The sequence below is a fragment of the Cottoperca gobio genome, chromosome 4 (assembly GCF_900634415.1).
Source record: "Cottoperca gobio chromosome 4, fCotGob3.1, whole genome shotgun sequence".
In the NCBI taxonomy this organism is placed as follows: Eukaryota; Metazoa; Chordata; class Actinopteri; order Perciformes; family Bovichtidae; genus Cottoperca; species Cottoperca gobio.
The window spans coordinates 8,334,943-8,349,259 of NC_041358.1; the positions used below are offsets into that span (position 1 = coordinate 8,334,943).

Below are 14,317 nucleotides of genomic sequence, written 5' to 3' on the forward strand. Positions count from 1 at the left end.
TGGGGTCTCGGCAGTATTGTAGGCACAGCATCTGCTGTTCAGTTTTAAATTATTTTTGAATCTCATTTCCTTGGCGAGCATAGTTTGTTTGAAACACGATCTCTCAAAGTGCTGTCCACAAATCGTCGGTTTCATCGATGCACTTGTCTTGTCCATAAACGCAACATTTTATCATCTTTTGGCCACAGAAAGCTAGATTTGGAGACGGCCCCACATCCCCATACCACACATCGTTTCACAATTATCCTTGACGATCGATTGTTGTCCGTTCTTTCTCGTAATAATTGACAGCAGTCTTTGCTGGACGCTTCAACGCAGACAAACACTGGCGGCGGCTGTATTCTACTTGTGACGTCATCGCCCGAACATTGCCGAAGTGGATGCTCCCGGCGTAGCGACCGATTGTTGTTAGCGGAAGTCATTTTTATGCTGTTATGATCGTGATTTATTACGAATACATCAATAATAAAAACAAATATATGGCACATTTCACAATAGAAATGCAACCTCTATCATATACCAAGCCCAATAACACGAAATATCATTTTGTAGGCTCTTTAAGTAAAAGATCCAAATACTTCTTCCCCCTCTGGAGATAATACATCTGAACTCATGTCATTATGTACATGTAACATAATGCAAGCTCTGACAGAATGTGAGTATCTTGACGCACTGCGGGAACACAGTACTACAATAAATACAGTAAGCCGAAATTTCAAATATAAGGGTCTATGATGGATGTATTCTGGGATTGTCCCAGAAACACCAATCAGGGTCTGCTGGAACGGTATGAGTCCTGCAGAATATCGTATGAAATGTAGCGTAAAATGTAGCAGGTATGGACAATGGTCCCCATAAGAGATGTATGAGGTATTCAAAGCTCATTGAAATGTATGTAAATAGAATTGAAACGGGTGTAAATAGCATGTCTGCAGTCAAACAAGGGACTTTAATCAGCAATAAATAGTAACAGACAGTCTTTTCCACATGTTTGTTAATCTGTTTTTAGTTGATGTACATAAAAATATGTCTGTAAAACAAAAACATTTTAATTTTATTTGTGATTTTGCAGAAGAACTAAAAAACTGGTGTTGCATATGTTAAACCTACATAGGAATACATCTGTCACAGTACAGTCAAAGCGTGTGGGTGAAAATTGTGTAGCAAACAATGTAGCAAAGGGTTCTTTAGCAGCTTCAGCTTCTCTGTCCTTCTTAAGATTGACACTTGATTTTAGGATATGTCCTTCTTCACAGAGGGCTATACGTTGGGTCACAATATTTCCCGCATGCCTGCGGACTTGTCAGGGTGAAGATTCGTGTCCACGAGGCGAAGGTGAAAGGAAGCGAGGCGAGGCAGGACCTGCTCAAGGGTGTCAGGGGGAACAAGGATACATAATCTGAAGGAGAGAGAAAGCACATGATGTCACTTTTTGAGAAAATGCATCATACCTGACTAATGTGTCAAACTTCATGTCTCTCACCTCAGATGGTGGTTGCCAGCTGTTTCACCATACTGAGATCCTGCTCCTAAAAACACACCTTCTTCCTCCAATAACATCTGACAGTACAGAACATCTGCCTCCACCTCCAATATCTGAAAGCACATTTTTTCAGAGCTACTACTAGCTGGAAAAATGTATTAAAAGAAAAATTGGTGATTTTATATTTGTAGAATGCTAATTAACTTCATATTTTAAGTATACATTTTAGCTTAAAACAGCAGTCTACCTGCCAGTAAGAACAACAGGCTGTTAGTATACATTCCCACTTTAACTGTTAACATTGCTAAAGATTCATACCAATGTTTATGCATATTTAAGCTAATGTGCTACAAATCGTACAATGTAAACTTTATAAATAATGTAATTCTGGCAAAAGTAAAGATAGAGTTTGCTGTGATGATTATAGAAGTCAAATTAAACTGTACAAGTTGATTTTATATTATATGGAAAATAATGGAAATTTGGACATGACAGGCTGCGTAGAAGCCACTACTACACACTCGAAAATATAATGCATAAATAATATTGTGTCAAATTGCTAAATCCTACATGACCACTTTTAGACACAACTGGCTTTCATGTTTATAAGAACAATATTTGTTTGTTTATTTTATTCTGTCTCTTTTCATTGTTTTGTTTTGTCTTGTTTTGTTTTTTCTTATATCCTCGTTTTTTGTCTATTTCTATGTATTGTATTTCACTACCTCTGTTTCATGTACTGCCCACTGCACCAATAATAAATACAAATTAAATAGCAAAAACATGCAGCATTTGGGTGAAGTCCTCTAAATACCAACTGTCACCACATTGAAGTACACCTTTTTCTATGAACATGCAGGTTCTTATAATATATATTTTTCCCACCTTTGCCTGCTCTAAAAATTTAGATGGTACATCCAGGCGGGGGAAAAGGTAGATTCCGCCCATCGCTGGCTGACTGCTCATCCCTGGTAGATCATTCAGGAATTCCTGAGCCCGCTGAGCATTCTGGGACAAAGTGGTCCGAGTGAAGACAATCTCCTTTGATAAAGAACAAGAGTAAGTAGTTACACAACACAGGACAGAGACCTACACATAAGTCTGCCTGAATCAAGTGAAGCAGGATGAGGACTCGATGTTGGACACTTTAATATTTGTTTGTAAGCTCAAAGAGGCTCTGCAGACGTGTCACCTGTGTGTATGTGTCATAGGAAGAGTCTCCAGGTTTTGGTGGGTTGACCATGAGATCCAGAGCGAGCTGTCCTGTGACTGGAGTACTGATATCAGTACACAGCATAGTATCAACAAGATGCATCACCTCTGGGTCCATGTTGAGCAGCTCCATGTATCCTGCCCTCAGGCCGCACCTGGGGAGCAGATGCAGAATTGGTTACTTGCTGCTTGCTTCTGACTTTTGTGGAGGATGTTTGACTACATTACATTAATCCACCAATACAAATAGTCCCCAACCAATTGCACTATTGTTAAAAAATACATGGCACAGCTGTTTTAGGAATTTCTGATCCTTTAAAAGAAAATGAAATTATAAAGATGTGAGTTTTTTGTTTTGTTTTGTTTTTTTAAATTCAACAGAACGGACTAATGTTTGGTCAGTTTTGCTAGCAATACGAGAAATATAGAATAACGGCAGCGGTATTCTTTGCGACCTTATAGCATATAGCATAGTACAATTCACATGCAGTACGCATCATGTGAATGATGCTGTCAGTAAACACAATACCAATATACTATCAAAATGACAGATATGCACATATAATGCAACAATAAGAGACAGAACTCACTCTCCCATGAGGGCGCTGGATATAGAATGTAGAGAAACCAACTCCACTGTCTCTGAGTACTCTTTGCCCATCTCAGACAGGACTCTCTTGTAGGAAATAAAGTCCCTGCCCTTTCCATACACGCTGTCCTGGTACACCTGGTGTGCAGAGGGAAAGGAAGTTATAGCTAGTGAAAGACTGTGTGAGCAAAAGGCTGCCACTGTGCTGTGTTACTGCCTTAAATCCTAATTTAAAGATACAGTTTGTGATCACCTCATCAACCAGCAGTAGGAGTCTCTCAGCTGCTGCAAACTGAATCACTTCCTCTATTGATTTCCAGTCCTGCACATGACCTAGGAGGACAAACAGCAGCACGCACAATGTGAAGATAGCAAGGAAGTTTAAACAGGTGGCCCTAATGTATCTACTGTATGTTGTTTACCTGTGGGGTTTCCAGGGTTGCTGATGTAAATGGCTTTGGGACTGCAGCGCCCCTGAGCGGTCTTCAAAGCTCGGTGCAGCTCGTCCAGGTCTACAGCCCAGCCTTGCTCCTCCATCAGCTGGTACGGCACCAGTGTCACCCCGGCCTCATCCAGCAGCGTGGGCAGGGTGTATGGGCAGGGCATAGGGGTCAACACGCCTGTCCAAGTCTCCCCCTGCCCACTGGCTAGCAGCTTCACAATCAGCTTAACACAACACATCAATGTAATTCAGTGCTTTCAGGAATAATTCCAGGTAATTACAACTTGTGTCTTATTTTGGGTTGTTTTGGCCAATATTTCTATCAGTTTTGACATTTTAAACACAAAAATGATTACTGAGATCTGGGAATTCATTTATCATCCACATGCATGTGATATTATTTCAGAGAGTGTCTAGTAAATGAATACTTATGATAATAATGATAATGTATTTATACCACCAGGGCCCTTTGAGAACCAGCAGAAATGAAGATGTCTTTGGCGTATGAAGGCACTCCAACGTCGCGTCTCATGATGAACTCAGCGATGCTTTGCTTGACATGAGGCAGGCCGGAGGAGTTAGTATAGGAACCTGTGGATGGATCATGGACATTTGCGAATTAAATATGCCAGTCTGCCGCATATTTAAAAGTCTAGACACATTGTGCAGAAAAGGTGTTTTTCCGGTCCTCACCCACACTTTCTCCATCACAGACCTCCAGGAGCCTCTGAGCCCTCAGCCTGACCTCCAGAGGAAGAGTTTTGTTCATCAGAAGCTCAGGGTGCAGGCACACAGCCAACACCTGAGAAAATAGGCGGGATTTAGGAGAATAAACTAGAGAATATTTAAACTTTGTACCTTGCTGAGAACAAGTTTACAAAATAGATAACTTATAATAACATAGAATATGAAGAGAATAGTCAAAGATCAACTAAACTCAAACTAGAACACTTTATTGTGTCATCAATAAAATCTTACCACAGATCACACACTGTTGTGATATCCTGAAATAATAGAATTAAACATTTTAGAAATTCTGATGGCTTTCAAATCCTGAAAAATAAGAGAAGAATAAAGGAAATTGATAAAAACTAACCTGGCGAACGAATGAGATGGGTTTCATTCCTGCTTTGTGGGGATCACCTGAGCTGACATCAATCACCTCTTTGAAGGGTTTCTGCACGCCCTGCACAAGAACATATTAAAATATAAAAAGTACCAAGTCCAGTCTGGATTGTGGATGCAAAAAAACACCATAACTATTCAAATAATCTCAAATTGTGGGTTATGGGAAATTAGGACATGAACGTGTAGTAAACCTCTTTAAATTTGTTTAAAATTTACATTTTTCTTTTATTAATTTAGTTGTGTTTATTTTAGTTTGTTCATTTGCATCTGTAGATTTCTCTTTAATTTTCCAAAAGCATGCGTTAGATAATACCTCATTTGCATATTCAAGCATTTCAGACAATTTGTAAAACAAAAAATATTTCCAAATATATTATATTATATTATATATATATAATACTATATATATTAAAAAAAAAAGAGGTTAATGTAAGTAATCAACCGGGGAAGTTTCATTGTGGTATTACATTACAGGTCATTTAGCAGACTCTCTTATCCAGAGCAACTTACAGTGAACTAACTACAGGGACAGTCTCCCTGGAGCAGTTCAGGGTGAAGTACATTGCTCTGGTGTTCTGTCTTGGAAGCTGTACCACTAGGCCACCACCTGTCTATTAGTTGACATTTGTACCCTATTCACCAGAGGTGTCTCCCCTTAAAAATGCTCAGACAATATCTGACTATTTCTCCAGTATACACAGTATAGTGAGCGTGGGGCTAAACATACATACAGACACATTATTAGCACTTACCTGTGCGATCTCTTGTGTGATGTGTTCAGCCAGACTCTGCAGGCCAGTGTGGGGTGACACTCTGATCCTCCTCACCCTGGGATTCACATTTTGCAGGGAAGTCATCGTCTTTTTGCTGGAATGGTTTTATTCGGATTTCCAAACTACTCACTTAAAACTACCTTAAATATGAGGAGCTTGCAGCAAAACGTGGGAAATGAACCCGTCTGTTAAACTCTTCTTGCATGCACAAGGGAGATGAATGGTTAACCAGACTGTCCTGTTGGAAACACGTTAGTCTCACACAGCTCCCCTATTAGATGAATAACATTTCGTGCCCATTTCAAGCCTCTAATCTGATATCTAAGCTGGACTTTGTACAAGTGGAACCTCTGTGGGAAAAAATTATTCCTCCCGAAACACAATGAAGGTCAAATGCTGCTCCTCTGATAATTTTGTCAGATGTGTCCCAATACTAAAAGGCTTTGATAAACACAATTATTTTGGCACTCGATCAGCAAACATTGAAGATTTTAAATCAATGTCCACGTGCCACAGAACCCAGAACCCAGAGTTGAGACCAGGACAAAAAGTTGCAGTCTTACACACTTCTCTGTGCTTCTTTCCGGGCAGTCACCCACTCAAATCCCCATAGTGACTGTGTCTGCCCCACGACCACTGAAACTAATCAAGTCTATGGTTAACAGAAGAGGAGTTATACATGAAAACCTAATTAAAATAAACACCACCGCTGCAAAAGTGCAACTAAATCGAAAAATTAAATGTGGGCTCTTAAACATCAGATCTTTATCAACGAAAGCTGGATTGGTAAATGATTTAATATCAGATAATAAGATTGATTTATTTCGTCTCACTGAAATCTGGCTGAGACATGAAGAATATGTCAGTCTAAATGAATCTACTCCACCTGGTCATATTAATACTCACATTCCTCGAGGTACTGGCCGAGGAGGTGGAGTTGCGGCCATATTTGACTCAAACCTCTTGATCAATCCTAAGCCTAAACTAAACTATAACTCTTTTGAAAGCCTTGTTCTTACGCTCTCAAACCCAACATGGAAAACAATAAAGCCAGTTTTATTTGTTACTGTGTACCGCCCTACCTGGTCCGTATTCTGAATTTCTATCTGAATTTCTATCTGAATTCTCAGAATTTTTATCAAGTTTAGTCCTTAAAACAGATAAAGTAATTATTGTAGGTGACTTTAATATTCATGTGGATGTTGATAGTGACAGCCTTAATAATGCATTTATCTCAATATTAGATTCAATTGGGTTCAGTCAGAATGTACATGAACCAACTCACTGTTTAAACCACACTCTGGACCTTGTTCTGGGATATGGTGTTGAAATTGAAAGTTTATCAGTGTGTCCACATAATCCTCTTTTATCAGACCATTTTTTAATAACTTTTGAAGTCCTGTTACTGGACTACAAGCCAGTAGGCAAAATATCCTACGCTCGATGTCTATCTGAAAGTGCTGTGACTAAATTTAAGGAAGTGATTCCATCAGCACTTTCAATACCAGGACTCAATATCAATATAACAGAGGACTCCAATGCTCCAAAATTAATCATCTTGTTGATAGCGCTGCAGCCTCACTGCGAATAACACTCGACTCTGTCGCTCCTCTAAAGAAGATCATAAAACAGAAAAAGAAAGCTCCATAGCTTAATTTACAAATCCGCAAACTAAAACAAAACTCGAGAAATCTTGAAAGTAAATGGCGTTCCACTAAATTGGAAGAATCTCGTTTAGTCTGGTTAGATCATCTTAAAACGTATAAGAAGGCTCTCCGTAATGCCAGAGCAGCTTATTACTCTTCCTTAATAGAAGAAAATAAGAACAACCCCAGGTTTCTTTTCAGCACTGTAGCCAGGCTGACAGAGAGCCACAGCTCTACAGAGCCTTCTGTTCCTATATCTCTCAGTAGTGACGACTTCATGAGTTTCTTTAACCATAAAATTATAATTATTAGAGACAAAATTAATTTCCTCCTGACCTCAATTGGTAATGACTTAACTTCAACTGCCGGAATTTTAAAAAACATCTGTAACTCCTGAAATATATCTAGACTGTTTTACTCCAATCAACCTTAACCAACTAACTTCAACAATCTCATCGTCTAAGCCAGGGGTTCCCAAACTTTATGGAGCGAAGGCACACCAAAAACCAAGCCAAAATCTCAAGGCACACCTGTGTTCATATCTGGGAAAAATCTCCTCTATAACACATAGTGTCACTGTTATCACTCTGTGAACATTTATTTAGTCTAGTCCTTGTAAGAAGCTATTTTCCTTCACACAAGCAAAGAGCCTTTGATGTGTCACACTCTAATATTTCCCACCGTGCGCAAATGGCTAAAACGGGTTCGCTTTGACAGATTTATTTTTAATGATTGTGTTATTTAAATTTAGGCCAAAGCATATAAAACCTATTATTTATATATTGTGAAATAAGTGTGTAGGACAAAGTACCGATAAAGTACAGTGTTTCCCTGCGCTGGGCCCTCCCTGATATTCAACGTTTGACGTTTTTTATATATTTACAACTCACTTTTCACATTGAACAGGTGCCCTTTTATTAAATAAACTAAACGCTTATGTCATTTATCTTATTTATGTGCACGTTTCAGTTGCTTTGCGTATTTACATTATCTGCTCTCCTCTGTTCTGCTTCGTGAAGGGCGGAACTCCGCTTCCGAACCCACACACACACGCGCGCGCGCGAGCGTACACACTTACCGCCAGAGACCGAGCGGAGAAAAAGCAAGGAGAGAATTTAAATAATCTGCGCCACGCACGGACCTCATCCAGCCCAGGCAGCACTCCGCAGAGCAGTAAACCTAGGGGAAACACTGAAGTCAATAATAAATCATCCATAACCTTCTGTACAGTAAAGGGTTGGGAAAAAGCTGAAGAACTCGGAGCTTAAATGTCGAATCAAAACAGCAATCCTCTAGTTCAATCGATATATTTATTTAACATGATAAGTCAAACATAGAAAATATTCTCAGCTGAGGACACATTTTGCGTCGCCGTTTCCATAGACTGCATAGCTCAAAGAGCCCCCATGTTTCTGTCTCACGGCTCCGCTCCAGTGTGTCCAAACATTTGAAAACATCGCATCTAATACATGGAGTAGGCGTTGACCTTCTCCTCATTGGTCCCAGTTTGGCGCCTACACGCTCCTCCGTCCGCAGTCAGGAAGTGATGGTTTGTTGACCTGTTACTCTTAAAGGGGAAGTGTCCCTATTATGTTTGTAATACATTCAGTGCAGAAAATACATAATTGTGCAGAAAATACATAATAGTGCAGAAACATATTCGTAGTGTCGTAATACATATTGATTGAGGTAGAAAAATACATGTGATAGTCTTTCCAGTGTGGATTAATACAAATCAGGATTAATTTACCTGACAACAGTTAAATACAATAGGCCTAATTGTTTCAAAATCCTACGCCACACCGGGATTTTTTTGGTGTGCTGCGGCACACCATTTGGGAACCCCTGGTCTAAGCCATCAACCTGTCTTTTAGACCCGATTCCAACTAAACTGTTTAAAGAAGTTTTACCCTTAATTAACACCTCGTTATTAAATATGATCAACCTGTTTCTATTATCTGGCTACGCACCACAATCCTTTAAAGTAGCTGTAATAAAACCACTTCTTAAAAAGCCTAGTCTTGATCCAGAGGTTTTAGCCAACTATAGATCGATATCTAACCTACCCTTTCTCGCTAAAATCCTTGAGAAAGCAGTTGCAAAACAGTTATGTGATTTTTTACATAATAGTTTATTTGAGGTTTTTCAATCTGGATTTAGAGTTCATCATAGCACAGAGACGGCACTGGTGAAAGTTACCAATGACCTTCTGTTGGCTTCAGACAAAGGACTTGTCTCTGTTCGTGTCTTGTTAGACCTCAGTGCTGCTTTCGACACTGTTGATCAGGACATTCTACTACAGAGACTGGAACATTGTGTTGGCATAAAAGGAACCGCACTAAGCTGGTTCAAGTCCTATTTATCTGAGCGATCTCAATTTGTATGTGTTAACGATAAATCCTCCATGACAGCCAAAGTCAGTCTTGGAGTTCCGCAGGGTTCTGTACTTGGACCGATTCTATTCACCTTATACAGGACTGTCTCAGAAAATTAGAATATTGTGATAAAGTTCTTTATTTTCTGTAATGCAATTAAAAAAACAAAAAGCGGAGTGTCTGTCTCTCATGTGGCAGGTTGCCACTTTCAAAGTTTACATCAGGATCAGGAATCGTGGCTGCGCCTGCTGCCCTGGTCCTGCTGGATACCGGGAAGCCTTTTTGACATTTTCCTGGATTCATCCAAACTTTCTGTCATAATTTCTGTCAAATGTTGTATTTGTACTATGTTGTTTATCCTGTACATATGACATCTATTGCACGTCTGTCCGTCCTGGGAGGGGGATCCCTCCTCAGTTGCTCTCCCTGAGGTTTCTTCCATTTTTCCCCCTTTAATTATGGGGTTTCTTTTAGGAAGTTTTCACTTGTGCGAGGGTCTAAGGACAGAGGGTGTCGTAACCTGTACAGTCTGTAAAGCACACCGAGACAAATGTATAATTTGTGATATTGGGTTATACAAATACATTTGATTTGATTTGACCAGAAACAAAATAACAGACATATCTTAAAGTTACAAAGATAAGAATATAAAAAGTACAAGGACTGCATCCATCAAGTGTTAAGGCCCTGTCACACATATCCGTATGACAGAAACGTATGCCGGCTTATACGAAATATCTGCAATAGGTTGATATAAATTAAGGGTAAGTTGTGATCGTTTGAAGGACGCAGACAATACGCGAACACGCCAGACATACGGCGCTGTCACACAGCGCCGTATGGCAGAAACATGCCGGCGTATATGAAAAGTAGCTCAAAATGTGTCAGAGTCCAAATACGTCCAACGTTTCCACAGCGGTGTTGTAGCTGACGTACACAAAAAAAGAGCACAGACATGGATATAGATTCACATATTGATGAAAGAACTTTAATAAATGGAAACGTGCACATGATTTGTAATGCAGAGTAATGATACTGGAGTCAGCATAGATACAGAGAAAACTTAACTTGAGTCAAATCTCCTAATACACAATGGCTATAGGCCAAGAAGACGACCTTTGCATAGAAGTTCAACCCCACCCCCCTTCCCCCCCCCACCCCAGTGCAACTGCAGCGTGAGGGGAAAGATAGGTTTGTGTCTAGGAGGTCATTTAAAGGGACACAATATTAATTCCTACATAAAGTTACAGTAGTTTCAAAGTTCTTTAATCTATTAAAACAGGATCTACACCGGTTTGATAAATAAAAGAAGTTATATACAATGAGAAATCAGACAGGAGGATGATGGGAAGGTGAAGAAGCTATAGGGCAGAGCGGGGGTCATTAGATATGAAGCCATGCAGTGAGTCGATTTGAACTTGTTTTTTTTTTGGAAGATCCAGGACCAGTTGAGGCACATCTGTTGATTAGAGCCAGATGATGGGAACTGGTCCGGTGGTGCGGATGTGAGGCGAGACGCAAAAGAGTGCTTTGCTAGTTTTCTGCGATAGCCCTTGTTCGTCGTGTGCATGTCCACGACTGGGACAAACACACCTGAGCCCCTGTGCAGGTGACATCCAGGGGGCGCTGTAAGGATTATTGTCTCCCGCTGTTCTTGTGCATCTTTGAAGGTAATGTAGATATATTTAGAGCCCTTCGAAGATCTTCTGTGTGGCTTGGTGAGGATTTGTTTTTCCAGTTTGTGCTCTCCCAGGTAGAACAGGTGTGACAGGATGCTCTCACCCCCTGGGGGCAGAGTTCATGTGATCACCCCTAAAAAAAGACTTGGTCTTGATTAGGAGGAACAGACTTCAGTCTTAAAATCCCTTTTAACCCGTTTCATGAGAAGTGGTACAAGCCAAACGAGTAGATTCCTCCTCCAGTTTGTTAGAAGTTTCCTTCTAAGAGACACTATTCCAATTGTAGAGTTGTTTTCTTTTGACTTTGTTAGAGTAATTATATTCCACAACGCACAACATCTAAGGCACGTACGTGATATTAACTTATTTTGCTAGCTGTGCCCACTGCTTTCTTATTTCCAACCACATAGTTTTACTTAAAATTCCATCCATTCGTGTAACTTGAGATTTCTTCTCCTCTGTCTTTACTGAAGACCCAAACACAGTTTTAAGCTCATCAATCTCATCAAGTTCACTCTTAATTTCCAAAAGCATGTGTTGATATCAGTTCTGGTTTGTGGAGCATTATACCTTCTACACTAAAATGTTTCTAAAAGGTGTCAAGAATAATAATTAATAATCTGAGCTAATTCAGAACTGATCACAGACCGAAGAGATCACCAGCATAATGATTAAAAGAAGAAAAAGTTGTACATGATTAATCTTTTGTTGTAAAAATTGCTTACTGTTAGCCAGCTGCACATTTATGATAATTAGCTGACATTCACAACATTAAGTGTCTAAAACTCTAGCAGACCTACTCGCCAGGATTAGAACTGCAACTGATTGTTTTATTTAGCGATTATTCGACTAATTGTTTGATCTTTGTTCTTTATGAAAAAGAGTCCAAAACCCAAATGTTATCAATCTATGATCACATAACACAAAGAAAAGCAGCTTTTTGCTTAAAAAAGTGACTTGAAAGATTAATCAATTATCAAATGTGTTGTAGATTTATCGACTAATCATGTCAGTGAAATTCAACCCATTTCCAGTTTGCTCTCAATGTGTTTCAGCCTTATGCCCATGATTGTTTGTATAGCTTAGTTAAGTGAGGTTTTATCTTTAGTCCATGAGATGCTTCGGTTTGTCACTTTTTGCACTGCTGTTAGTCCAGCACGGTGCTATAAAGTCTCACATTTTATTGTGAAAGAACATGTTCTTATTTCCAGTTATAAAAGGATTTCACGTCGCTGCTGTAGAGAGCCCGATGTCTCCTCAGGCTGCTGCTGCTCAGCTCTGGTAGCGACGTGTCAGGCACAGTTTGTGTTGCAGCGTGGCGCTCTCTAGTGGACGGGGAGTTTAGCTGCGCTTTGCTGACACCTGCTGCCTCATCTTCTCCCTCCTTTTTTTCTCCATCAGCCTGGAAAAGCAGAAAATAAATATTATTTTGTATGCGTCTGCTGTAAATAAATGTTATCCCATGACTGTGTTTTTGTTGATATTTCTGTTCATCTTCAGATGTGAAAATAGTTATTTTAGGATGACTTGCAACAGGCACGATAAAGGTAAAGATACTGTGACTGATTTTAAAAGTCCCTTTGGAGATGCCAAAATTTGATGTAGCGCTACTGTAATAAAATGCACAATAAATAATGGAAAATAAAAATTACTATATGCATGTATACTATGGATGCATTATATAAAATGATAGTAATGCAAAAAGATAAAAGATAATCGTAACTACTTTGATAATTAATTAATCGTTAAGCAATTCAGCTGGTAAAGGGCAATGTGGGCGAAGGGTGCTGCAATGCTAACGGCCGGAGCCGCCTTTCTGAGCCGGGCTGAATCCCCCAGGCAGACTGCGCGGACCCCATCTATTGAAAAATGTCTAAATATGTTTATATGTCTACACAAATCAATTATTACATGCTTCTTTTCTGAATCTTTGTGATCAGTCACCTGCGGTTTCGAGCCTCCACCAGCTCACTCAGCTGGTCCTGAGCCGCTCTGAGCTCCTCCAGACTCTGCTGGTAGCCGAGATCCCCTGAGCCCGACCTCTCCATGAGGGAGACCTGGTTGGACAGCTCGCTGGTTCGATCCCGCAGCCGCTGGATGGACATGTACAGGTTCTCATCGTCTTCCTCCTACAGCCACAGCGAGCAACGGAGAACAGCACGGCAAGTGGAAGTTATCATTTATTAACTTTCAGTAGAATTCAAATTAATCTCTCTCCCCTCTCCTTATGCATAAATACTAGAAATTAAATACATTAAAAACAATGTCTGATTTTTTTCAGTAGTATATTCCTTTAAAAAGCCCATGTAAAATAAAAGGACTTTCCTCCGCAGGAAACACTGGTTACCTTTGCATTGACGATCTCTATGTGAACCAGAAGGGACGCCAACTCCAGCTCTTCACTGTAGCTGTTCTTAAGAGGGATGCTCCTGTAGCCTGAAAACACACAGCACATTGTGAAATATTGTGTCTGTATTTCATTTGTTTTCAGCAAGAAGAATTTACATTTTTCAGCTCTAGCTTTGGTCTCCTCAGCTTCACCAGCTGTGTTTGAGATATGCTCTGCGTCGTCTTGAATTGCTCTGATGTTGACATGACATCATATCCTCAGCTTGTGGTTAAAATTTTATTTGCCACCTCTCCATTGCTGTGGTAAGTAAGTCTAAATTCCCTTTTTTTCTGTTTTTCTTGTTCTCACATGACTTTATGACTTCATACCTGATACTCAAGAGGTTCTGATCTAGCTCACCCGCCTGACAAGTGTAACATTTGGAAGTGTACTTTATACTATCGCGTGTGTGTATACTGTATATATATTTATATAATGTATATTTTACAGTTACTTTGTTTACTGATGTACTGAGTATATTATCATTATAATGTCTTCACTGATGTAATAGATCTATCTGAGTACATATTGATCTTATAAAGTGTTGCAATTTACTCTCTTCTTCCTGTTATTGCGTGCTATTATGATGGTTAATACCCGA

The 14,317-nt window shown here is 39.7% G+C and overlaps 2 protein-coding genes across 4 annotated transcripts in view; both read right to left on the reverse strand.

Moving 5' to 3' along the window:
• Positions 1–999: 999 nt before the first annotated feature.
• Positions 1,000–6,230, reverse strand: LOC115007249 (alanine aminotransferase 2-like). Of its 3 annotated transcripts, XM_029430028.1 has the most exons (12): positions 5,768–6,230; positions 5,607–5,682; positions 4,823–4,912; positions 4,420–4,528; positions 4,184–4,317; positions 3,707–3,950; positions 3,538–3,617; positions 3,286–3,422; positions 2,676–2,850; positions 2,369–2,524; positions 1,484–1,596; positions 1,000–1,399 (listed from the first exon to the last, which is right to left on the reverse strand). In XM_029430028.1, exons 1-12 carry the CDS (start codon positions 5,830–5,832, stop codon positions 1,273–1,275), a joined length of 1,506 nt encoding a protein of 501 aa, XP_029285888.1. In that variant the 5' UTR covers positions 5,833–6,230; the 3' UTR covers positions 1,000–1,272. The 3 variants fall into 3 exon arrangements, with proteins under 3 accessions (XP_029285888.1, XP_029285889.1, XP_029285890.1); XM_029430029.1 differs by having other exon boundaries at positions 5,607–5,873; XM_029430030.1 differs by lacking the exons at positions 5,607–5,682; positions 5,768–6,230 and adding an exon at positions 4,705–4,730 and having other exon boundaries at positions 4,823–4,849.
• A 4,380-nt stretch (positions 6,231–10,610) lies between these two features.
• Positions 10,611–14,317, reverse strand: part of LOC115006734 (1-phosphatidylinositol 4,5-bisphosphate phosphodiesterase gamma-1-like) — a 29,709-nt gene continuing 26,002 nt past the window's right edge. Inside the window, 3 exon segments of the mRNA XM_029429178.1 lie at positions 10,611–12,729; positions 13,272–13,456; positions 13,675–13,763. Of these exon segments, the coding sequence (XP_029285038.1) occupies positions 12,669–12,729; positions 13,272–13,456; positions 13,675–13,763 (335 nt within the window). The 3' untranslated portion in view covers positions 10,611–12,668.

What these genes read in the sequence shown, in the direction of transcription:
- LOC115007249 (XM_029430028.1), bottom strand. Translation starts at nt 5,832, where the DNA reads ATGCAAGAAGAGTTTAACAGACGGGTTCATTTCCCACGTTTTGCTGCA. An exon ending in CAACCCTGGAAACCCCACAG is followed by an intron (nt 3,618 to 3,706) that starts GTAAACAACATA and finishes TTGTCCTCCTAG; the next exon opens with GTCATGTGCAGGACTGGAAA. An exon ending in AATTTTTAGAGCAGGCAAAG is followed by an intron (nt 1,597 to 2,368) that starts GTGGGAAAAATA and finishes ATGTGCTTTCAG; the next exon opens with ATATTGGAGGTGGAGGCAGA.